This window comes from Sinohyriopsis cumingii, chromosome 3 (assembly GCF_028554795.1).
Source record: "Sinohyriopsis cumingii isolate HCF-2022 chromosome 3, ASM2855479v2, whole genome shotgun sequence".
In the NCBI taxonomy this organism is placed as follows: Eukaryota; Metazoa; Mollusca; class Bivalvia; order Unionida; family Unionidae; genus Sinohyriopsis; species Sinohyriopsis cumingii.
The window spans coordinates 90967794-90995254 of NC_142963.1; the positions used below are offsets into that span (position 1 = coordinate 90967794).

Consider the following 27461-nt stretch of genomic DNA (forward strand, 5'->3'; position numbering starts at 1 on the left):
ATGATAGTGTGGTGTAGATATCATTTTTAGAAACAGGAGGTTGAATTATTATCTTTAAGTAAAATCTGAAACAAACCCTTGGCTCAGTTTTAAACGACCGAATTTATGCTTATACTTATAATGCCGATGATTCAGGCTATCCACTTTGATCATTCCATATGCGAAAATTGTAAAATGAAATGAGTAAAAGTAACTTACCTCTTTCTCAGCAAAGAACCAGTCTTTCATAATCCTTGAATCTTCCCTAACAGCACGTCGACGTCTTCTGTTTCGTACTGGACATTAGCATCAGTACCGACGTGGACATTACTAGATGGTGGTTTCTATTTGTTAATAATGTCCACACTCTTGCTGTCAGAAATTTTTAAGAGCAAACTTGTTGCAGAATATGAAATAACTTTCTTCCTTAACAGCGTGGTCCTTGCTAAGAGAACATGGCCCTCGCGCAGATTTTTGTTTGTTCGGTTTAAAAGTGCTATTCTACATGTACACTGTAGGTCAGCATGCAGCATCTGTTGAATTCATTTGAGACGCCATAAAGGGTAAATTATTATTAAACATTTTGTTGTATGCATGGGGGCTTGTATCATTGATTACAATATAAATGTCAGTCATACATGTAGTATAAAAATAATACTGTTATTATTTTATACTACTGTATGACTGACATTTAAATTGTAAGTAATGATACGAGCCCTTGTGGTTTTACACTCCTTTGTAAATATGTACTCGGGTATTTCTTAATGTTATATTTTTTATATCAAATAAATGATATTTTCTTATCTGATGTTTCATAAAAACTGAGCTATAAGTGAATTCATATCATTAATAAGTTAATAAATATAGACATAGTTAATTTTGATGTTTTTACAGTAGCTTGTGCCGAGCCAAGCCCCATAGGACACTCTAATGGTTCAAACAGGCCGCTTTTCCACTGTGTACTCTGATAACCAGGGTCACAGAAAAGTGAACAGAAACATCAGTGTTTGTTTTGTGATTATTTCAATAGGAAACTTCTCTTATAAACTTTGAAATGACACGATCATTTAAAAGGCTACAATAAAGCAAGATATTCCATTGCCAAGAATATACACGTGCAAAACAGTACGAAACAGCTACACAACCAAACACAATTGGATTAGGCAGTTTCTTACGGATTTATTAAATTTTATGTACAGTACATATCGTTCAATGGCAATGATAATTTAGTGTTAGCATTAGTGAATCCACTGACAGCTAATATAGAAGCTAGATTCGCATTTCCATACAATAATGTCGTTGAAAAAAAGACTAACAGAGCACATCGTTGCCAGTAATAAGGGGCCGTCCATTGTTTTGTTTTTTTACTGATAATGTACGCATAGGAAACGGGGTGGGGGTGAAACCTCGACAATAATTTGTCTAATATGTAACCTGTTCGACTGTTCAGTCGGCGTTTGAATTTTAGCGGACATGAGACAAACTGTTTAATGTTACGCAGCTTATTTCGTTGATGCCAGATATTCAATGTCGGTGGACAATGTTTTATTAAACACGTTAATAGTATTAATCCTTTATGGTTTCTGCATGGATTAAATATAGGCCGTTCTATAGAATTAGGTGGGGGGGTGTCAAGCGTATGTATGCGGGGGGGGGGCGTAAAAAAAGAAAGCATGCATACGGGAGGGGAGGGGTCAAGCTTTACCAGATTTTTGCGTACATACTAAATGGATGACCCCTAAGCCGAATTACACAATTCAGTAAGTATAAGATTGTATTGACTTTTGTGCGAACATTAGGCATGGAAGAAAATGACGTTTTTGTAATTCTCCAAATTTTCTGGAAAATGACTTGAGGGTTTATTAGGCCAAAAGGACTGTGCATCAGTGTTTATTTTTTCCAGATATGTGGCTATGTATTTGTTTTACAATTTTATAGTGGAGTTTGAGAAGAGTGTGAATAAAGGGGTTGCATCATATGTTTATGATACATAGCATTCATTTTAGGGCAGAAGTTTTATTTCCTTTTTATATTTGTAAACTGCGTATTTTGGGGAGAGAAACATTTCACCTTTTTACGGATTACTTTATTAAACGTCAACCACGATCAGTATGCAAGTTATTAACTCTATTCTTTGACAGCTGTTAAAATTTAATGGGTAGTCTGGTTATATGAGACCTTAATTCTGAATTGTTTCATTTTATGAACAGTGAAATGAACCTTAATATGTTCAAATACAAGGAGCCTGTTGAGTCAAAATAAGACTAAAACTCACTGTGAGAAAATAAGTTGACAGATGTTTTAAGATTTAAAAAAAAACAACAAAGCAACAGCAAGTGCAAAATAGAAATAATGTCTATTTGACAATAATGGGGATGCTTGACATTCAACATTTACACAAAATATTTAAGTCCAAATTGTTTGTCATGTTTACCCCGACCCAGAGTAGCCCAGTTTGAAACATGTATAATCAAGGTAATTCTGACGGGCCATTGTTTGATGTTAAACATTGCCGAAGGCTAGCACTAATCCCTTACGTAAGATTGTTGTAGCTAGACGGGAAGAACCGGACATCGGAGTTGCAAAGTCACAGACAGCCAATTATCACCTAGGTGTCAAAATGTTTCCAAGATCAAAAGAAATTGCCTGAAGAAGTGGGAGTGTCTTAACTTCTTTCCCTGCAAACAGACAGGCATGTTGAACTGGCCGCTAAGACGATTGGACAGGGGCACAGAGCCACCCAATCAGAATCGAGATAGGGGAGAAACCTTGATTTGGGTAGAATGATATCCCCGCGTCTCCCGGCAAAAGTTAGTTCGCTGAGAGAAATTACCCAGAGGAGAGGTTAGCGTAACTCCGAATAGCCATTCGTTATTGGCGGGAAAATCTTAGAGCGGGAAATTCTAAGTACAGAAAGCTTCAAAAGGAAGCTTTGAGGGACAGACCAGTTTCAGTTTGGACCCGTAGTCTCAGATAGAGAGACGGAGGAAAGGAGACGAAAGGAGAAGAAGGTGAAGTTGAAGTCTGGGAGCAAAATTGGAGGAGGAGATAATAGAGAGGGAAAGGAGAAGTTGAAGTCTGGGAGCGAAATTGGAGGAGGAGATAGTAGAGAGGGAAACGGAGACAAAGGAGGAGTTAGAGGAACGGAAAGAAGGAAGGAATCGGCGGGAAAGAATAGATGAGTAGATGCAAGGATGGGGGAAAATCGAACTCACACTGTAAATCACGGGATGAATTAGGCTGTCACTTGGTCGAGGGAAAGACGAGTGATTGGAAGTTATCGTTTTAAAATTCTCAAATTTATTAAATTGTTATTGATTGAATTTCAGCTTCGTGTTCTCTATAATTTAACCGTTGGCATTGCTGACTGGGGGCTCAGAGCTGTAAATCTATCTCGTCACTAATTTAACTTTCTAACCTAATGAGCCAGGGTGGAACTTTCATCGTAATTTAATCAAATTATACTGGAAGAACCCCACCCCAATACATCAGAACGTCACAGTGGGCGCTTCGTCCGGGATTTGAATTAGACATACATATTATTTTACGACCTAAAGTTTATTTGTTAGGAAGTATTAGTGAACAGTGTGAGATATTTTCCATCCTGTGTATTTTGAATTTTTATGATTTTCTCATCTTGTGTTTGTTATATTTGATATTTGCATGTTTGGTAGATCTTTAATTACTTGCAGTAATTGTGAAGCAAATATCAAACAAATATCTTACCTGAACGAAATTAGTTGCTGTCGACAGGTAAGTATTTGGCTGGGAACTTGTAATATCTGTCCATTGTTAGTAAGGTCGAGACAAGGTATCTCTTCCTATTAGTAAAACAATATGGCTACAGAAAGGCAAATGATCAAGGAGTACCGTGCCATGGGTTCGGAAGATCTCAGCTACGAGGGTGATCGCCTGGCAGCATTTATTGAAGAAAGAATCAAGGAATGGAAGGCAGAAAAAACATCGGACAAGGCGCTGGCTAAGATGGCAGTGGACCGAGAACAAGAGCTGGCTAAGATATCAGCAGAGCAAGAGCTGGCCAAGATAGCAGCCGACCGAGAACTGAAGCTGGCTAAGATAGCAGCGGACCGAGAGTTGGCCAAGATAACAGCGGACAAAGAAACCCAGAAAGAGCTGGAGCTGGCCCAGATAGCCGCCGAAAGAGAAACACAGAAAGAGCTTGAGCTGGCCAGACTTGCTCACAATCTCGAAATGGAAAAGGTCAGGTTAGCCGCTAGGGACATAGATCGGGACGACGCTAGCACAAGTTCTGGAGGGACCGGACGACCTTCAATCGACCACCGAATGGTCCAGATAAGTATGCCGCGGTTCAACGATAAGGAAGAGTCTGTTGATGATTTTCTTGTGCAGTTTGAGAAACTCGCTCACGCTCATAAAATTCCTGAACAACATTGGGCGATTAATGTCTCAGCTTTTTTGCAAGGTGCAGCTCGTGAAGTCTACCACGGCTTAGCTGCAGACGATGCTGACAACTATAATGCGCTCAAAAAGGCCCTTCTCTGCCATTATCGGCTGACCGCCGAAACATACCGTAAACTTTTTCGGGACTCGGCGAAAAAGGCAACGGAGACCCACTCCCAATTCCACACCCATGTTCGAGGGTTATTTGAGAAGTGGATGAAGATGGCCGAAGTCGAACGATCGTACGACGGGCTACGCGAGGTTATACTCTAGGAACATGTCCTGAGTACTTACCGTCATGAGTTGACAGTCTTTCTAGCAGAGAGAGAGCACCAGACGCTCGAAGAGATCGCTAGCATGGCGGAGCGATACGAGCAGGCACACTCGAAAAGTGGAGGTTCCGGGGGTGCGGACCGACCCCGACCCACTGAGTCGCCGTGTGGTTGAGGTAGAGCTGGCTGTCCATAACCGTCAGGGCGGCGGGAGGGTCGGAGGGGGATCTACAGGTAAGGATGCCAACCATAGACCTGGACAGGCCTCACCCACAAAAGCGGGACTTGCAGGTCGGCGAGGGCCGCCGACGTGTTACAACTGCAAGTGCCCGGGGCATATTGCCAGGGACTGTCCCAAGAGCAGGCAGACCCAGGTGAATGCCGTTGCTAGGAAGGAGCGCGAGCCAGAGGCAAGCTGTAACCCAGCCAACCTTGCGTCTGCTACAGTCAACGGAGAAGGTGCCACCATCTTGTATGAGACTGGGTGTAGCGTCCCAGCCCTTGTTGACAAGAAGTACGTTAAGCCAGAGGATTACACAAGGGAGGTAAGCGAAGTTCAGTACGTGAACAGCACACATGACTCATTGCCAGTGGCTGTCATTGACCTCGATTCACCGTACGTGAAGGGGAAAATTGAAGCTGCATGCTTGGATGGTTTATTACATGACATCATACTGGGATGTCGTTGTGTTGCCACAACCGAACCCCGAAACCTGCACACTGATGCCGGTGAGTGCTGTGGAAACCAGGTCCAAGAGTCGACAGACGAAAGCGAAGCCGATGGAAGTTACATCGACACCAGTGAGTAACGGTTGTAGATTATGCTACACGCTATCCGGAGGCCGTTGCGCTGCATAATATTGATTCGGAAACCGTCGCTGAAGCGCTATTTGGGATTTGGTCAAGAGTTGGAGTGCCCGACGAGATCCTGACTGATCAAGGAACACAATTCATGAGTCATGTGATGGCAGAGGTAAACCGACTGATGTCAATTAAGCACCTCACGACTGCACCGTATCACCCTCAATGTAACGGACTGGTCGAACGGTTTAACGGGACCCTAAAGAACACGCTCAAGAAGCTGTGCGAAGGCCGCCCCAAGGATTGGGATTGGTATATTCCTGCCATGCTTTTTGCATACCGGGAAGTACCTCAAGCGAGTTTAGGGTTTTCTCCCTTTGAACTCTTGTACGGGAGGACCGTACATGGCCCAATCGCCGTACTGAGACAACTGTGGACAGACGATCACGCTGTGGAGGAAGTACGCACTACCTACCAGTACGTTGCGGACTTGCGCAACAAACTGGAGGAAGTTTGTTCCCTCGCACAGGAGAACCTCAAGCGAGCGAAGGCGCGTCAGGCGAAGAATTACAACAAGCGCGCAAAACCATGCCAGTTTGAAGTAGGGGACAAGGTGTTGTTACTGCTGCCCAAAGAACACAACAAGTTGCAAGTTTCCTGGAGGGGCCCATACGTTGTCACCGAGAAGGTCGGAGGTCAAACATATCAGATACGGCTACCAACGAAGGAGAAACTGTACCATGCCAATCTCCTTAAGAGATACCGGGAAAGAGAAACCGTCAGCGATTTTGTTATCGCCACGATAGTCACCGAGGATGCCAAAGGCGATACGGAAGGTGCCAACACTGTCCCGAGCTGTCCGTTAACGAGGGCTGAGACACCCTCGACCGTGGAGTGCGACCCCATGTTGACTGTGGTACAGCGGGAAGAGATTGATACGTTGCTGGCCGGGTATTCCGATGTGCATACGGAAATACCCGGGAGAACGTCGCTTGTCGAGTTCAGGTTAAAGCTGGTGGACAACCGGCCAGTCCAGCGGAAACCCTACCCCTTGCCCCACGCAAAACGACAAGTCGTAAGGGAGGAGATCGAGCAGATGATTGCTCTGGGAGTGATTGAACCCGCTGACTCTCCGTACAGCTCTCCGATAGTCCTAGTGCAGAAGAAGGATGGCACCCATCGATTTTGTGTCGACTACCGGAAGCTGAATCAGGTGACAGAATTTCAAGTCAAAATGCTACCTGACCCGGAACATATTTTCGCTTCTGTCTCGAAAGCGAAATATTTCTCCAAGCTGGATTTGTCCAAGGGCTATTGGCAAATTCTGGTAAGGGAGGAGGATAGGGCAAAGCTCGCTTTTGCTACTCCCGACGGGACCTACCAATGGTTGGTCATGCCGTTTGGAGTACAGAACGCGCCCAGCGTCTTTACTAGGATGATGCGGAAATTGTTGGAACCCTTGCGCGATAGGGGTGTCCACAACTTCATGGATGATCTCTTGTTAGCCACAGAAATGTGGGGTGAACACCTCACTCTGTTAGCTGACGTTTTGGAGCGGCTACGTCAGGCGGGATTGACAGCTCGCCCTTCCAAATGTCACCTTGGGTTCCGGACATTGGACTATTTGGGACATACCCTGAGCCAAGGTGTGCTGTCCCCAGAGAAGTCGAAGGTGGAGCAGCTGAGAAACGCCACACGGCCCATCACGAAAACTGAGGTGAGGTCATTTCTGGGATTGGCCGGGTATTACCGGAGGTATGTGGCCAATTTCAGCGTGATTGCGGGGCCGTTGTCTGACCTATCCAAGAAACGGGCCCCGACTAAGGTTATTTGGACTGATGCGTGTGAGCATGCTTTCCAAACGCTGAAGGACAGACTTACATCCGACGCAGTTGTCCGTCTACCGGACCTGGCAAAAGACTTCGTTCTTCGCACCGATGCATGTGACACGGGACTGGGAGCAGTACTACTGCAGGAGTACGATGACACGCTTTTTCCTGTCGCGTGCGGCAGTCAGAAGTTGTCAGCTGCCGAGAAGAACTACTCCGTATCGGAGAGAGAATGCCTCGGAATCGTGTTCAGGATATCACGGTTCGAGCGGTACTTATACGGGCGGAAGTTCATATTGGAGACCGACCACCAACCACTCGCGTATCTCGCGCAGGCGAAATTGTCAAATGGACGATTGATGCGATGGTTGCTGTTCTTACAGCAGTACCAGATGCAGATCAGATACGTGAAAGGAACTGAGAACGTAGGTGCCAATTTCTTGAGCAGGAGCGCTGAAATGGTATAGATCGATATATATATATATATATATTCATGTTTGCACTCAGTGTGTAGTGTCGCGATAATTTTGTTCGTTATTTCATGTATTAATGCCATTGCATTTGAAGTAATTTTGAGGGAATAAAATCCCGATTTTATTCTCAAGCGTGGGGGGTGTGTCATGTTTACCCCGACCCAGAGTAGCCCAGTTTGAAACATGTATAATCAAGGTAATTCTGACGGGCCATTGTTTGATGTTAAACATTGCCGAAGGCTAGCACTATTCCCTTACGTAAGATTGTTGTAGCTAGACGGGAAGAACCGGACATCGGAGTTGCGAAGTCACAGACAGCCATTTATCACCTAGGTGTCGAAATGTTTCCAAGATCAAAAGAGATTGCCTGAAGAAGTGGGAGTGTCTTAACTTCTTTCCCTGCAAACAGACAGACAGGTTGAACTGGCCGCTAAGACGATTGGACAGGGGCACAGCGCCACCCAATCAGAATCGAAATAGGGGAGAGACCTTGATTTGGGAAGAATGATATCCCCGCGTCTCCCGGCAAAAGTTAGTTCGCTGAGAGAAATTACCCAGAGAAGAGGTTAGCGTAATTCCGAATAGCCATTCGTTATTGGCGGGAAAATCTTAGAGCAGAAATTCTAAGTACAGAAAGCTTCAAAAGGAAGCTTTGAGGGACAGACCAGTTTCAGTTTGGTCCCGTAGTCTCAGATAGAGAGACGGAGGAAAGGAGACAAAAGGAGAAGAAGGTGAAGTTGAAGTCTGGGAGCGAAATTGGAGGAGGAGATAGTAGAGAGGGAAACGGAGACAAAGGAGGAGTTAGAGGAACGGAAAGAAGGAAGGAATCAACGGGAAAGAATAGATGAGTAGATGCAAGGACGGGGGAAAATCGAACTCACACTGTAAATCACGGGATGAATTAGGCTGTCACTTGGTCGAGGGAAAGACGAGTGATTGGAAGTTATCGTTTTAAAATTCTCAAATTTATTAAATTGTTATTGATTGAATTTCATCTTCGTGTTCTCTATAATTTAACCGTTGGCATTGCTGACTGGGGGCTCAGAGCTGTAAATCTATCTCGTCACTAATTTAACTTTCTAACCTAACGAGCCACGGTGGAACTTTCATCATAATTTAATCAAATTATATTGGAAGAACCCCACCCCAATACGTTAGAACGTCACATTGTTCATGTGATAACTCACATGAGAAAATCCAGCTTTGAATAAATTTGAAATAAGTGTTTAATCATAATCAAAGTCCAAGTTTCTCACGTGATAACTCATGTGAGAAATTAGAACTCTGCCTTATTTTCAAACATGGTTGTATGTAATGGAAAAGAATGTTTTCTAAGTTCTACTTTCTCATGTGAAAATTTAGATTCTCACGTGAGCAAAATCTGCACACGTGAGAATCAGGTTAGTTTTTCCTTGGCTCACAAGATCTAACAAACTGCACACATGAGCCTGCAAAATCTACCCAATTTGCATACATTTCTAACAAGGTTCTCATGTGCAGCTTATGAGCAGCTCATGTGAATTGGTGAGATTTTTCTGTATGGGTGAACTGGCAATCTGGACTTTTTATATATTGGAATGGTGTAGAGTAAGAGGTTTTTGGCTCAGCCCTTGTCATCTGCCTGGCATATTGAACAAGGAGGCTGATGTTCATTCATGCCAGTTAAACCATGATTCTGAATCCAGGCCTGAACATTTCCACTAAATTTAAAATAGTTTGCTAAATGTGTTATGGACCCTTATGCCTCAAGACTGTATTGTCAGCTGCCAAGATATATTTCATGCAAACCAGACCCTCAAGCATCTCTTGTTCATATCTTTGCTGTATCTTGGAGTATTTACATTCTACCATATGTTGAACATATTGTTCTTGCCCCCTTTTGAGTGTATTTCTTAGAGATCCATAGAAATTGGAGAAGGGGGCATGGGAGGTGTTGATGGTAGCACCCATCTTGAGTACTCAGTCATGGTCCGGGAAACTATTGACTTTTGTTTCACATTAGTCCTAAACACTTCCCATAACATCTACAATCCGTTTCTTCCAGAGGACCTCACCATAATACACCCATTGAAACAGCTCTGCTTGGAAGCATTTCTATTATTAGACAGGCTGTGAAGAACAAACTTACCACGGTCAATTTATGGTATTTTCTGTTGCATTTATGGTATTTTCTGTTGCACTTGAAAACAGTCTACAGTTACAGTATTGGACATTATCCATTGCTTGCTCTTGATCTGCTTTTAAGACTAAAACAAGATCTGTCCATTTTGTTCATTTGTACATTTTTATTTTTATCCTTACCTGTTTCTCAGATATGAAAAACTACCTAACCTCCCAAAGAGTGAAGTCGTCAGTGTGACACAATCCAGCAATGCACATAGCTTAGGTAAAGTGTAGAACCATCATCTTTCTCATAGATAAAAATTTCGCCAGGACATCAGAGCTAGGTGAGAGGAGAACATTCAACAGTAGTGATGGTTAAGTATTGCATAATCAAAATTAGTTTTACCCTCACAAACAAAATTTTAATAGCAGCAATACGTCATTACTCATCGCTATTGTGTAGCTGCAGCTAGCAGAATTTGTCATTTAGGTGGGTAGGCTGATGCTCCCTCATTATAACTGATAAAAAATGAATGTACACATCCACTGAGGGAGAAATCTATGTTTTTCATTACAGAATATTGTTCTCTCTGTGGGCCACATGTTTTGCCACAATTATAGTCCCAGGCAAAAAAAGAGATTTAGATAAGTGCATGAGGTAGCAATGACTAGAACTTCATGTTTTTTTTATTCATCCAGGAGAGGTTTCGATTAGTAAGTGACTGATGTGCGTTCTTAATTGTAATGAGAATCCACCACATGATAGTGGCAGCAGAAATGTCTGTAGAGCCCTTAAGAGGAAGGAAAAGACACTTCCTACCCTTCCTTTTATCTTTCGATGATTTCAGATAGAAATGGGAGAGCCCTAACTGGGCATAAAATTCTACCTTGGTCATCCCCAGCACATATTAAACTTAGTCTGGGGATTTCTATAGGTTGTGGAGCTACTGAATGTAACTGAATTTTTTCCTAAAAGTCCCATTTAACAAAGGAGAGAAACACAATTGTAACTTCCATTAAACCAGAGACAGCCTATATCTACTGATAAGGCACGACTTTTACTGCACCTTATCACAGGTGCTTAGGCATGAGTAAAAACACAGTTTTGAATGTGAAAATCTGAAAGGAGGCCTCATTCAAAAATTCATAGATGGTATTGGTCAAATTGATCATAAATCAATGTCTTTCACATTGCACCAGTTACAGAAGATTCTCCATCTGGCATCATTAGACTTTGGATATGGAAACTCTCCTGGCTTGAATGATGCAACTGGCAACCTGGCCAAAAAACTTGCTCTGGCAGGGGAGATCACGTCAGGTAGGCCAAGTATTACAATAGGGAATCTGGGGGCTGTTGAGGAGGAGAGACTGAAGATCCTTCTGTGAGCTACAGACCTGGGTTGATCAATCAACAGGTTTAGAAGGTCACTGAACCATGATCACTGGGGCCACAGTTGGGTGATGAGAATGATCTGAGCTGTGGAAGTTCTAACTGCAGAACTTGAGGTAGTAGATGGAATGGTGTGAAGGTGTATGCAAATAGATTATCCCACTGGAGGCTGAAGGCGTCTACTGCCTACATTCCTTGGTCTGGGACAGAAGATACCTAGATAAGGGAAGCATGTTGTTGAGCTTCTTCACAAAGAGGTGTACTAGAGGTCTTTCTCAGTGTAAAGAGGGACTTTATACTGAAGTGGTGAAAACATCATTCTGTTAATATGGCTGCCATTCCTGGAAAGGCTGTTTGCTAATAATCTCTTCTTCCCATGAGTATGGTTGACTCAGAGGGTGAGGTTTTCCAAATTTGTCCAGTGGAGGAGGTTCCAGACCTCCCATGCAAAGAGAATGAGTATGTGTGCCTCCCATAAGATACACTATAATGGACGAGTTGTCTAAAGAGACCATAACACATTGACCCCCCCCCCCCTTACTCTGTTGATGCACCTGTGCAGTGGTAAAATATACAGCTTTCATTTTTATGTTGTTGATGTGATGAATGAGTTGGCCCAACCTGAATCTGTCGCAGTGGTGAACAGGAAGGAGTAGGGTTCGGGTGCATAGATAGGGACCCCAGTCAGTAATCTGTCCAGATTCATTCACCAGTGCAAATAATGATGAAATATTGGTGCAAGAGTGATTGGGATTGATATAGAATCACTGTAGTTTCCACCTTGAGAGAAGAAGGAACTGTAGAGGTTGCATATATAGTCATCCATGGGGAACTGAGTCAGCAGTGGCATTCCAGGTTCCAGATAGGGATTAGTAAAGGAAAGCAGAGAAGGATGTTTCTGTGCATAACACCTCTAAAGTGTCAGAATTTGATCTTTCATATACATTAGAACCTGGACTATGTTCTGGTTCATTAGGAAGTTGATACCCATGTAAACAGTTTCATAAGATGGAAGAAGCTTGGCAGAAGACCCAATTAACTTACACAGACCTATAGCGTAACATATCCTGATAAAAGGACTTAACCTGAGTAATTTGGGTCAACCAGTCATTGAAATATTAGAGAATTGGTCAGAGATATGCCATTACTACTCATACAACTCAGGTAAAAATTCTGAATGGCAGAACCTGGGATTGATAAACTTCCTGACAAGCAAAGACTGGAGTGATTTATGGCATGGAGGAAATATCAGGATGTGCAAGCAATAATAAACATCTGAAGATTGATGGAGACAACCCATTCTGATGGATGAAGAGCATTCCTGATTGAGGAATTTTCAAAGGTTCCTGTAGAAGAAATCGGTTTAAAGGGAGAGATTGATTATGATACAAAACTTTATGCCGTTTCTTTTACCTGGAAAATTCAGCAAGAAGTAAGTGGGAGACTGATCAATTATTACCCTTTCTACTGCTCATCCCTGAATTTCACCAGATTGGACTGATAAAAGAACAAAGAACCAAGAGGTCCTTTATAGAAGAGGTTGATCCCGAAACTGGAGTCAGTAACCCTCACTCACGATGGAAGGGACACAGTAACATCTGTTATGCATGACCAGTCCTCTGAAAAGATGCCTAGATGAACACCTACAGGGATGTTTGGGAGAGGGATGCATAGCAGCAGAGGGTTTGGATCCATAGGGATGTCCTCCTCCTTCTTTCATTAGTAAAGGAAGGGTTAGAGAAATTTATATTTTAGGGTCTTTGCAACCTTCCCAAGTGCAGTGAACCTGACTGACTAGGTCTAATTTGAGGTTGTAAGTTGAATTGGAGATGCATATATTGGATAAATTTGGTTGATGCCCTTGAGGGTGAGTCACATTTTTATGTGTCCTGGTGAATTGTGATTGGCCAGGTGTAGTTGAGAAGGACCATGTTAATGGTGCACAAGTCACTGTAGGGGTGAATCTTGACTTCAGATGGAGCAGCCCATTAAATATTTTTACAATGGTTATCAAGCTTTTGAATAGTCCAGAGCAACATAATGGTGGATATGCAGAAATTCCACCAATAATGCCATTGCAAGAGAACGCACATGAGGTGAGCGGTGTACCATCCACCTTACAGGACGGAGCAACAGGCTACCCTGAACATGAAAAGTGTTTGACATTCAACATATACCTTCTATGTTGAGGTGAATATACTTTCCCTCTTTCATGAGGGTCATCAGATTGTCACAGAAGGTGAGGGAACCCTAGAATGCTCTTATGAACTGAGTAGCTAAGTTTCTCACAGAGCCTGTGAGTGACAAACCTGCAAATTCTGATAATGAGAAAGAGGGAACATTTTGTTTCCTTCTCTGTCCATAAATATTGATGAATCAGCTTGATTCCAGGTTTCTGATGTCCATATTCTATAGTATATACAAGACATTTTTCATGTTCTTGTATCTTTGATTGATAAATGGCTGAAAGCATTAGATCAAGGAGAAATGGTAGGCACTAGTATGATTGATTTTCATAAAGCTTTTGATCTTGTAGACCATGAAATTTTGCTTGAAAAACTAAAATTCTATCAATGCAGTGAAAACTCCCCAAACTAGTTTACTTCTTACTTAACCGATAGAATGCAAAAAGTATCTTTAAATGGTCAACTGTCTGAAAGTTAAAATATTAATTGTGGAGTACCACAGGGCTCTAGCCTTGGACCTCTGTTATTCATTCTATTTATCAACAATTTACCTCTTAAGATTTGAACTTCAATTTCTTCCATTGACCTCTGTGCCGATGATACTACACTAAGATGGGTAAAACCAAAGCGGCAACTAATACAACATTCTCTCAACAGACTTCAAGTATGTTGCAAGGAAAACAGTATGATCATAAATACAGAAAAAATGAAAGCCCTACTAGTTACAACACAACAAAAACAAACAAAGCTAGATATCGATAAACTCCAGGTTCTGTTTGACAATGTGAGCCTTAATATGACCTCTCAAGATAGAATTCTTGGTGTATTCTTAGATAACAATCTTACTTGGTCTATTCACATTAAGCATGTTTCAGAAAAGGTTAATTCTTATCTTTGGCTACTGAGGAAAATCAAAACATACATTCCTCTTCAGTATAGGGTCATGTTTTTTAAAAGTTCTATTCAGCCATATCTGGACTACTGTAGTGTAATTTGGGGTAATACCTTTAATTCAAACATAACAACACTTTCAAGATTCCAAAAGAGGGCTTGCCATTTAATTCTATATCAATGTATAGACAATTTTCAGGATGCAATGAATAATGTAAAGATTTTAACAATACATGAAAGAATATTTCTTAGAAAGGCCAGATTGATGTATAAAGTATCCAGGAAAGCCATTCCTGTCTATCTAAGCAATATCTTTCACCAAAGAGATGCTGATGGTACTCCAAATTTAAGGTCCATAAGAAGTAAAAATTACATTATATAATGGCCAAAGAAGGAATTGTTTAAAAAAAAATTTTCAATATACTGTCCACTGATATGGAACAATTCTCCCAGTGACATAAGGCAGACTCCTAGCATTTCTTCTTTTCATAATCAATGTCTTAAATGGATAAAATCTTTAGAAAATTGAACAGTTCTAGTACAAAAAATACCACCTACTTTTCTGTAATTTTGCATCATTGTCATAGTTGAATTTTTCAATGCAGGAAAGATATTTTATGTTTTATATATGTTTATGTTTTCACAGATGCCTGTGCATGTGTTGTAGGCTTGATAATTTGAATTTTAAAATTACCTAATTCTTTAGTGTCAAGCCAGATTCTTCACATCCTGTTGTATATACTGTATATATTGTACATAGCAGATACAAGGCCTGAAGGTAGATTAGTACTGTAACTAATTGAGTTACCTTCTCTAAATAAAGTCTTTTTTATTATTATTATTAGTAGTAGTAGTAGTAGTAGTATTAGTATTATTATTATGTACACTTTGTGGAATGGATAGTCTTGGTTAGTGTCCCAAGAGCCCTTCTTGTGGTGATACTGACCCACATAATATTATGGTGTTAAAAGGAAAAAGAAATGATGACAGAGTATGTATATATGTATGCATGTATGTATGCATGCATGCATTATGTATGTATGCATGAATGTATGTATGTATGTATGTATCTGTTATATAACTATATTGCATACTCACTTTATTTGTAAACAGTGCATACTACTAATTATGCCCTTGTGTATACACAAGGTAAATAATGAATGACCACTTGTACAAATATTTTTCTTTTATCAGTAAAGATACCGTTGTAACCAATTTTGAGGAAAACAAATGTAAATACACATGGAATTACTCATAGATATTATATATATACAACGACAATAATAATCCAAAATATTCTTATTTCCAGCACAGAGAGAGAGGAATATGCTTGTCTCTTGTAGTTGCTGTTATTATTACACTATTAAATACTCCCTGTGTATCTTGGTTGTATTTTTTGAAAATTAAACATTTACCCAAACCCCATAAAGGGTAGGATACACAAGGTATATATGTCCCTGAAAGAATTAAAATTATAAAGGGAGAAAATAATTGACTGGCATGGATATTTAATTATGAATAAATAGTTTAACACCAAGATATTGAATAAAACACTGTAGATAGTACACACTGGGTCTACAGGCAGATTTGTTTCTGGTACCTCAAGCTATTAATGTCCAAACAGCATGGCATCCTTGAAAAAGATGATAGTTCACATTAAACAGATGATGTTTTTTTGACACAAAAAAGCATAATGCTACACAATAGAATTGGATAATGTAGTGTTGAGATTAAAACTAATTTTATTGATGTAATACTAACCTGTTGCTATTACCATGTTCCCACCTTTAGCCCTGCACTGATGTCCCACAAAGTTAGGCTGTGTCTTAGAAAAAGAATTCATCTTTGGGGTGTCTCAGTGGCAAGCCATTGTTCTGGAATCTTCTAGTTTGCTCTAATGAGAGGATGGATTCTTGTCGTATGGTCAGGGTATTTTCCCGTACCAGCTATGCAGTAGCAACAGATAAGTATTATATCATTAAAATTAGTTTTACCCTGTCTCAAAAAAACCCTACATTTTCAAATGTTGTTATGCTGTAAATTTTAGCAGTGTGCACAATAGGCCATTTTGAGCTCAACCAAGCATGCCAACATCCGTTTTTTGCAGGAGACTTCCTGAATTCAACTGCACCTCCTGCACTCCAACATTATTATTTTTTCTCCCGGAATAAATTTGTTTTGTCCACAAAAATATCAGGAAAAATTTGTTTCATTTAACGAGAAATGTTTTGGAAATTCCCCAGTGTGTAAGACTGAAAGTGCGCAGACATTCCTTGAAAAGCTCACAAAGTTGAATCCATATGTTTGGTGATCTCCTCTACAGTGTCTAAAAGAAAGGGAGATTCTAAGTTGGAAAGTAAAAAAAAATATAAAACTTCTTTCCAAGCTACTTATAGCCTGGAATTTCCATGCCTGACTTGTGGAAGTGATAAACATAAGCATTTTGCAAGACATGCAATTCATGTTTCAGTGTTGCCAGTTGTGGGTGCGATGATTGTCTTGAGTCACAAAAGTAAGTTTTAATCATACTGTTTATTTTTATGGCCTTAATTATATACTGCAAATTGTAATTTGATTGCTAGCATTAAAATTATGATTATCTTTAGAGAAATTAGGATACACTGATAGATCAGTTAAATCAGGTACAGTTGAATAAATGACTATTGAGTCAATACAATTGCAGATAATAAAAATACTAAGACTTCATTATTATTATTAATATTATTGTTATTGGTATTATTATTATTATTATTATTATTTAGCCATAAACCCGAAAATATACTTTAACAATTCAGATTTATCAGCTCTTTCAAAAGAACTACTTCTACTTGCCTAAGATATATAGTAAGCTCGGGAAGAGAAACAAATACTCAAGTTTTAATAAAAAGTAAGAAACATTAAATGCAATTCATTTTTGTGAATGAATGCAATTTATATTTTGTTGTCTTTTTTTCTGATTCATTATTTTAAATTTCATGTACTTTATTTCACAGGCACTTAACATCTGCACAGACAAAGAGAAATACTCAGGATGTGTCAAATTTTTTCACACTTGTGGATTAATTATTTGAAAAAACTGTGACCAAATGTGAAGCACTTTTTACTGGGTTTCTCATTGAACATAATATCCCTCTATCTGCAGCCAATCATGCAGGTGCTCTTTTAAAGGCTATGTTCCTGCATCTATCCCATTCAGTATACGACATTATTAAAAAATATCAGTGTGGATGAACAAAGACAGTATGGTTAAGGAACTGGCAGCTGCTTCTACAGAAACTCTAGTTTAGACAGTGAAAATTGGGCCATTTAGCATTGCTACAGATGGTACAATGACAGGGGAGACAAGTTATACCCACTTGTTGTTCGCTGTGGTGAAAATGGAAATACAAGAACAAAACTTCTAACATTATTGGAGTGCACAGAAAAGGGCAAAGGGGAAAACATTGCAAAAATGATGATGATAATAATAATGATAATACTAATAATAAAGACTTTATTTAGAGAAGGTAACACAATTAGTTACAGAACTAATCTACCTTGAGGCCTTCTATCTGTTATGACGTACAATATATACAGTATATACAACATGATGTGAAGAATCTGGCTTGACACTAAATAATTAATTTTAAAATTCAAAGTATCAAGCCTGGAACACATGCACAGGCATCTGTGAGAATGCAAACATATATAAAACAAAATATCATCCTGCATTGAAACATTCAACTATGAAAATGATGCAAAATTACAGAAAAGCTGGCAGTATTTTTTGTACTAGAACTGTTCAATTTTCTAAAGATTTCATCCATTTAAGACATTGATTATGAAAAGAAGAAATGATAGGAGCCTTATGTCACTGGGAATGTTGTTCCATACCAATGGACCAGTATATTGAAAACTTTTTTTAAACAATTCCTTCTTTTGCCTTGGTATAATGTAATTTTTACTTCTTATGAACCTTAAATTTGGAGTACCATCAACATCTCTTTGGTGAAAGATATTGCTTAGATAGCCAGGAATGGCTTTTCTGGATACTTTATACATCAATTTGGCCTTTCTAAGAAATATTCTTTCATGTATTGTTAAAACCTTCATATTATTCATTGCATCCTGAAAATTGTCTATACGTTGATCTAGAATTAAACGGCAAGCTCTTTTTTTGAGTCTTGAAAGTGTTGTTATGTTTGAATTAGAGGTATTACCCCAAATTGACAACAAATTTGAGGAAAAAGGCATCCCTTGGAGGAATTGCATTGCATTCACCATGGACAATGCCTGTGTTGTGATAGGAATGAAGAGTGGTGCCTATGGATTTTTGCTGCCAAAGCAGCCAGAGTTATATGCAACTGGTTGCATTTGTCATCGACACCACTTGGCTTGTGAATGGGCTTGCAAGGAGCTTACTGTTAATGTAGGCTTGTTCTTTCATAATATTTATTACTATATGGAAAAGAGCACCAATAGGATGCATGCATTCATTCATTGCCAAGAAGAAGAAGGTGTTGATATCAGTAAGGTGTGCAAGCATGGCAGTACTAGGTGGCTGTCTCTTGGAAAAAGGACAAAATGGGTACTCAAGCAGTGGGATCCACTTACAGCCTTCTTTAAGGCACAGTGCGAAGAGGAGAAGTCTGCCAGTAAAGAAGTTATAACAAGACAAAGTGTGGAAGCCAGCCACTCTTGGAAGCAGAGAATTATGGAAAATTTAAGGTCCAGGACTTTTAAGTTGAACCTCCTCTTCTTGGACTTCATCATTCCCTTTTTTGACAGGGTGAATCTTGAGCTGCAGTCAGAAGAACCAATGATCCACAAACAGGCTGCTCAGATAAAAGAGCTTATCAAGCAGATTATGGCCATGTTTGTGAAACCTTCTGCTATAATCTACAAGGATACTAAATCTGTTGACTTTTGGATTGGATACAACATCAAGAATGATGAAGAAATAATGATTGGTCAAGCAGCTCGGAGCTTCATGCAGGAATGTAAACTTCCTAAAGAAAAGGCTGACTCGTTCTTTACCTCTATAAAAGCCTTCTATACAACAGCATGTAACTATCTAATTAAGCATGGAAATGTTTCAGAACCTCATCTTAAAAATGCAGTTCTAGCAGATGTGACAAAGAGGCCCTTCATCAGCTTTGCAATGCTGGATTTCTTTGTGAAGCAGTTTCCAGCAATCATGCCTGCAGGAGCTTCACTGGATCAGCTGCAGATTCAGTTTTCTCTATACCAGGTTGAAGAACTACCTCCTGGAATGCTGGAGCCTAATTCAGCAGCTGCCATGGACCAAACTTGGATGAAGATTGGTGAGATCAGAGATAGCATGGGTCAAGCAAAATTTGGACTTCTTGCCAAAGTAATGAGCCATATCCTCGCAATCCCTCACAGCAATACATCTTGTGAAAGAAAATTTGGTTTTGTGAGGAAGAATAGGACTGACTTCAGGAGCATTATGAAAACTGAGACACTAAAAAGTATTTTTCTTGTTATACAAGAAGGTATTGTTTGCTCAGAGAGACAGTTTGACAAAGTTATGCTTAAAAGATGCAAAGAAGCAACAACCATATCTCTCCAGGAGTGGTGTTAATTGATGTTCTTCACTATTAAGTTTTGTTTAGTCTGTTATTTATATGTTGTTATTTACTATCTAAAATTAAACCATGTTAGAATTGAATTAGTTTATGTTTATTTGTAAGCCATTCACTTTTTGTAAACATGTTCAATTCCCCTGATGAAATCGTCGATGCAATAATTGAAATCTCCCTGAAAACTTTTCAAAATCTCCCTCCAGGACTCTAGTTGAGGTTGGCAGGTCTGGATCAACCCTTATTTTCTATTCAGAAATGTGAGAAAAAACAAATCCTTCATTATGCTTCACTGTAGGATAGGAAAATTCAATGCTCTGGTAAAACTTTTGTGGGCGTAAGACATTTGGCAAAGCCTTTTCCTATCACACATATGAAGGATTTTGTTGTTTTTACCCTTGTGAGCAGGTGACCTTGAAATGGGTATGTTTGCTAATACTTGCGCATCTCTTATTCCAGTCTTATTTAAAATACCACCAACTTAAATAGTTGAACTGACAGCCATCCCCAAAAATTGTTTTTGTGCTTGCTGCTTTGCCCACACCTATTTTGTTATTTTTTTGCTCTGGATTAATCCTGACATGATTTTTTTTTACAGGTGAAATTCCATGGGAACCATATGATGATGAGGGAATAAGGAACAAACTCTCAAAAGGAGACACTTTGCCTATCAACTGTGGAAAGATCCCAGAAATGTTTCAAGTTATTTTGGGGTTTGGACTAAAAGTAGACCCAAACTCCAGAAAGTTATCTTTCCTGCATGTTCAGGATTTATTATTGGCCGCTCCAGAGGTGATTTTGTGTTCGAAACATATTCAGTAATAACAGGTAGCTGAGCAATATTTTCCCTAGATGTCATCATAGAGTGGTATTAATCATAATACCTTATTAGGATGCACATCATGACAGTATAATATTATGCTATGTTTTACATTGTGGTGTCATCCAACTTGCCCATGTTTATGTGTGCAATGAGTGTAGTTAAGAATAAGGTTGGGTAAGGAATAAAAAGAGCATATTTATTTGAATATTTCTATTTTTTTCCTTCTTGTAATTTTAAGATATCTGGTAACTGATACCAGTTATAACCCAGAGTATATAATAAACATTATTTTGTTTACTGTCTGATATGTTAGGTGGACTCATTTTAGTTTAGCTGACTTGCAGACACATCAGCCACATGCCATGGAAACTCATCTGCATGAGATATAGGACAGTACCTATACAGTAACCTATAACTAATACAACTTATTCACTAGTAATATAAATGCACACCCATCAGCCAACAGCATGGACCCAGGGTTGCTGTAACATTATGTACTGTCTTATCAAGATCGTTTCTGTCTGCTTGAAGTCCTATAACAAACAAACTGCAAAAACTCTGATTCCTAGGCCCATTATATAATGAAGATTGGCATTACCATTGTTTGCAGTTGTGTGTGTGCCATACTTGAGCAAATATGCTGTCTTCAGGATGATCACTTGTGAAATGTTGGAGTATTTTGTTAAAATTTTAATTTTTTACATAATTATGGGCCAAGTATTCTGAAATCACTTAAAAATGTATTGATTCATGTGCATTTTCTAGCACTACCCATTGTTGAACATATATCCCCAAGTAAAGATTTTTACGTAGAAAAAAGTACCCTGTCATTAATTATCCATTATAGCTTAATGAGTACTTCAGAATTGTTCGCATTTGCACAGATTGAAGATCATAGACTCCTCTTGTCAGATAGACAGAGAAAAGCATATGTTGAGAGAAATTTTCAGTAAGACACAATTTAGAGAAATATCTCATTGGTTTTCTGCAAAAATGCCTTTGTGGCTGATTTGTAGCACATTGTAAATTGTTTAAGATTTTGCAAGGTCTTGTATCATTTATGTTGATTTTATCATTCTATTTTACTGGACAGTTATTGTAATTATAAAAATATTATAAACATTATTTTCCATAAAGCCTTCGACCTCACATGTATACATAATGTTATTCTGTAATAGGAGACAGGCACTCTTCTAAGAAAAGGTCAAATCACATGCATCATATTTAAACGGGGCACCTGAATCATGTGTTTCATAGTTATACTTGCATTGCCATGGAATGTTATGATATTTATTTAGTAGATACTCAGTTTAATATTGTGGTGTTGGGAGAGCCAGCTGAAGAGAGTCCAAGCTACATTTGTTACTCATCGTAGATTGGCAGAATTTTTTTTTACAGTGGCAATGGCTACAGATGAGGATAAATTCTTCTCAGTTACCAACCCTGAGGCAGACTCAGAATTTTTAGTTTTTTGTAGCAACTTCATCTATTGTGAGAGGATTTAAGAAAGAAAATTGAAATTGTAGTCATTATTAATGTCTACAAGGTTTAAAGTTGGTACATGTAAAGCCAAAAATGTTGGATAGTCTACCAAAATTTTGAGGGTAAGAAAGGAAATTAATCATAGCTATTCTTTAAAAACATGCATGGTACCCAGGGAAGGCAATTTTTTTATAATAAATGCTAAGGTATTTTGATTCACTGAGATCATATTAAAATGAAGAGAAAATTCTAAATTGCATCTATGGGTGAGTACCCTACTTAAAAGTGCCTTCCCTGGGTCCCATTTAATTGTTTTAATGGAACAGCCCTCAGACAAGAGAAGACTGCTTTTACTATTAAAACAGCATCACTATCCAGGTGGGGAGCTTGTGTGATTTGTTCAGGAAGGTCGGTCTTTGGTATATGGACAAAAAGTGTGACTAACTTTCAAGTCAGTTACTTAGAGTTGTTAGCAAATTTTATGTCCTTTAAATTATTTTTTATTTTGTTTGAGATAATAAGAAGGAGCATATTGGGATTCAGCCTGACTGTAATTATCTGGTATGTTAGATGACATGGGTGGGATGTCATCTATTCATTTGGATCAGTTAGCTAGGCAGATGTTGGAATGGTGTTTGGAAGGAATATATTCATATCAGCAGTCCATATTGCTGGTAAATATAATATCCAGGCAAATTTTCTTTCTATAAACTTTTCAGACTCCACAAAATAGATGCTAAAGAGAGAAAATGTTTGAGGACTACACAGTTTTGTATTCCTGAAATTCACCTCTTCACATCCAGATTAAACCATCAAACAAAGAATTTTGTATCATGGTTTCCAGAACCAGGTGCTTTAAAAAATAGTTTTTCTTTCTCATGGCATGGGCCAACCCCATAATATTTCCCCCTTCTAATGTTTATGCAAAAATATTGAATAAAATTATTGCTAATAATGTTTAAGCACTTTAAAATTGGTCCAGATTGGACAGCAGTCTTTGTTTCCTCTTATTTTTGTCATGTTGATTTCTCTTCCAATTAGATTTACATGTCACAAAACTTCATCCATAGGGTAAACCTTCCTTTTAGTCACAGTGATTCTATAAGGAGAGTTCTCCAAAACCAAGGAATTCCAGGAACAGCTGTTGAGGTCATTACCATTGCATCTAGACAATAAATAAGCAGTACAATCTGGCACGGAAAAAATGGAGTGTTTGATATAAAATCATGGAAATTAAACACTCTTGTGTCTCTCTGGTAACAGCAATTTTGATGTTTAAATTTCATTATAAATAAAGGTAATACTTATAATGTCATCAGTACTCACAAGGTGGTGTTGCTTTAAATATTGAAAGTGTTCAGTAATGACTGGTGCATCAATCATTACTTATTAATAGATACATGAAGGGTTGTGCATCAGGTGTCCATCCAAACTATGATACATGGACATTTGGGATGTAGCCCAGTCTTGAAATACCTGTGTACTTTTTCTCCTCTGGGAAGTATATCATTGAGGTTGTTAACACATTGACCCCTGGTGTTGAGTTTAAGTGGCAGGAGGTAGTAGCCTACTACCAAGCTCTGTAGCGTCAAGGTCATGTATGATACACTATAGTGGATGGTGTTATAGAAAGGTAGACAGATGTAACTCTACAATGATACCAAAAAAATTTGGAATTTCTAGTTGCACTACAAAACACAGAAAAACCTAATTTTTTGGACCCGATTTTTTTCTACCCAAAATTCATCCGTGTTTGGAATCCAATTTTGTGTTAGGATTTTAGACTCTTTGGTCTCAGATCTAAGTCAGACCAGTATGAACTGCAAACAGAGAGATGAACCTTTGCAAAAAGTAGGATAAGATGGGCTTTTGGAATAAAGAGTGGTCTCGATACGGAAAAAAAACCCCAAAAAATCCAGCTTTTACCCTTCTGCTCATGCGCGAGCCAAATAGTCAATGAAAAACAATGTTTCTAACACAACTAGGCAGTATGTTATTGGAAGATCACCTGGAAATTGGTATTTTCGGATGTATTCAGAAATAACTTTCAAAATGTGTTTCCTACTTGAATTTTAGATGAAAACGACAAAAACCTGCATGGGTTAATGTGTTAACAGCAAAACTGGTTGATCTCAGTTCTTTATCAACAGATCCTAGAGCACCAACTTTAATATCTTTGAATTTATGTAATATAACATGTGACAAAAAATGTTAAGATCTTCTAATTTGTTGAAAACTTAAGGATAAAGTTAGTGTTTCCATTGACAACCAATTCATTGTAATAATGAGAAGTTGAGTGCAATGCATCCTAAATTTGTTACTTTACATTGACAGAACAAAGAATATTCGGAAATTTACTCAGGTTTTTTAATCTTATTGTTCATATACAGCTGTGACAACTAGTGTCATTGCTTGATGGTTAAAAACAATTTTAGAACTTCAGAAATTGATGCTTTTAAGTTCAAAGATCATTCTTACAGAGCTGTTATGACATCAGATGCTGTTAGACAAGGTTGTTCCTTGCAAGAAATCTTGAAAACAGCACACTAGGTATTGGTAAAAAAAAATTCACAAGTTTTATTTGAGGAATATTCATGACAGTAATAAGGTGTTTGTAGAGGCAGTTATTACTTGAAATTAATCATTTAGAACTTGTTTGTTTTCACCCTTAAAGGAGTAAATGATGGTGAAGTAAATCATAAGTACTAGTATTATTTGTTCTGATTTTGATTTACTGGTTATTTAATGTTCAGCAATTCTGAATACATTTCCCTTTGATGACTGACTGCTGATTTGTTGTCTGTCTTTAAAGATGTTGTGTATACGTATGAGGCTGAAGGCTTTACAGAAAATACCTACTGTGGTTGTATATTCCAAGCATTTGTGAAGGATGAAGGGCATTGAGGCTAAGGATGTACCCCAGCAAAAATGTTGTAAACAATTCTTGAATAATAGTTATTCATGAACCACAGTGTGGCTAACAAGCCTCTATGAAACTGATTGACAAAAACAAGATACCAATAAAATTTCTGCATTTGCACACCATATGCATAATAGTCAATGATAGCATGTAGAAATATATCTTTCTGTTTTGCAACATTGTTTAACTTACGTTAATATTTATATTCACTATGGTTGGTTACCTCTGACATATATTTTCTCTCTCATGTAAAAAGTTATGCTTATGTCTATTTTTAACATTGACTTAGGTTTCAAAATCCTGCTTTGATTGCCACAAAATGTATTTCTTTACCATAAATAATCACACAAAAGCTGTGCAGACCTTTTGTACATAGGTAGTAGCCATATGTTGCTACAGTGTATAATTAAGAATCAAAACCAAATGTTCAGAACATCAGTGACCAAGACAGTTTTGTATTTTATTGGCTGGGGAAAGCTTACATTATAGCAAAGATGATGATTGAATGTATGTGGAGGCCTGTTTCCTTCCTATCTGCTGGGGTGGTCTAGTCACCCCCTGTCTCTAACCAGTTTGTTACTATTGTAACTCATTAGAGGAAACTGTTCAGGTTGATTAATTTGTTTATATATTCCTTTGTTGCTGGTAGAGCTGTTATTGCTACTTCTTAGGTACTGTGACAGTTGTCGTGACTTTTATTGTTGTAGCATCTGGGTTCCAAAGAAAACCATTGTCTTGTAGCTGGGTTTTGGCTACATACAGAAATTTGTTTATAAAGAGGGGTATCAACAAAGAAAGGACTAGAAAACTCTTATGAATTTTTTTATTTTAGATTTACAGATAATTTGTTTTTATATTATAGAATGACAGAGTTAGTTTCTGTTATGCAATACTTGAAACTGCCATGCTGTTGTACAAAATTACCAGTTGAAATCATGTCTGCAGCTGCTTCAAACTGCTTGTTGATTTTAAGTCCTTGTGGAATTATAAGATTGTCTATAGGGTTGATATATGTTTTTTTTTACAATTTCTTAAGACTTTATCATAACTTCACAAGGTTTATTATCACATTCTGTATAAATCAAGTTGCCTATGGTTGCAACATGTGGTTGTGAACTCCAAACTATTGTTGGGGTCATGAGGTCCTCAGAAACACTCTTTATTAAAGAACTGTTTTCCAGATTGCTTGGAGGGGCCTCGAGTGACCAAGTGGTCTAAAGTGCTCACCATTCCGGATTACTGCCATCTCACCGCTGTCTGCATGGGTTCGAGTCTCAGGCTTGGCTAATGTGGGTACATGAGAAAGCCTGCCAGTAGCTTCTCATGTGTCAGTGGTTCTTCCCAGGGTTTTCCAGGGCTCTTCCTCCACCAGTTATACTGGCTGCCATGTATAGCCTATCTTGTGCTGAAAAATGGCATTAAACCCTAAAACAATAACAACAACAAGAACAACAACCAGATTGCTTGGACTAAATAATGCCACACGAGTTGTTTGGGATTGTTCATCTGTTATTCCATTCCAGGTGGTGGTACAGTGCAATCTATTGTTGGGTTTCATGGGTCCTTAATAACGAACCCTTCCTACAAAATATATTTCTCCAGAAATATTGGGGTGTACAATCCCATCAGAACTGGTTAGGGTTGTTCATTTGTTTGTTTCATCCTGAAGATATTTTGATTTTGGTTTCTGTTGAGTTGGTATACATAGAGCACTTCAGTTTTTCTTGTGGTTAAACGGAGCTTCTTTTCTTTTGAAGATTATACTGCATAAGCTGCAAGATATACTGTTTCCATTGTGTGTAATTTTGTTACACTAATGATTGGTGATGTTTAAATTTTGCATTACAATTCAAACATTGGTAGTACATTTTGCTATGTAGCAGTCATGTATCAGAGTGATTGCATCACAATTTTTGATATTGTTAAAAAGCTGTGGCAGTGTACTGAGGAGAGTTTTTTCTCGGAAGAGTGGAATATTCCAGCATTTTGACTGGGGGAGGAAATATAATAAATTAAGTTAAAAATGGCTGGACTTTCATTTAAACAGAGATGTTAATCCCTACCAGATGTAGAATATGTAGTTGGTATATCCCAGAAAGTTCTCTTTCTTCCCTAATTATATCATTGGGATACATGTAGACTAGTGGTATATCAGCATATTCAAGACTTAGTACTTAGTACATCAGCACATTCAAGCCCTGGAATTCATTCGAAACATGCTCTTGTACTTGTGATAGAGCATTTAGGATTATTTGGGATAAATTCACAATACTGTAAGCTTCATTTGAATTTTCACTTTGTCTTCTTT

The 27461-nt window shown here is 38.6% G+C and overlaps 1 protein-coding gene across 6 annotated transcripts in view; it reads left to right on the forward strand.

The window, feature by feature from the left end:
* LOC149803274 (uncharacterized) overlaps window positions 1-27461 on the forward strand; it is a 386506-nt gene that overhangs the window by 184155 nt on the left and 174890 nt on the right. For all 6 annotated transcript variants that reach the window (XM_089952942.1, XM_089952943.1, XM_089952944.1 and 3 more), the window contains exon 11: window positions 20527-20720. In XM_089952942.1, coding sequence (XP_089809068.1) covers window positions 20527-20720 — 194 coding nt within the window. The remainder of the gene's footprint in view (window positions 1-20526; window positions 20721-27461) is intronic.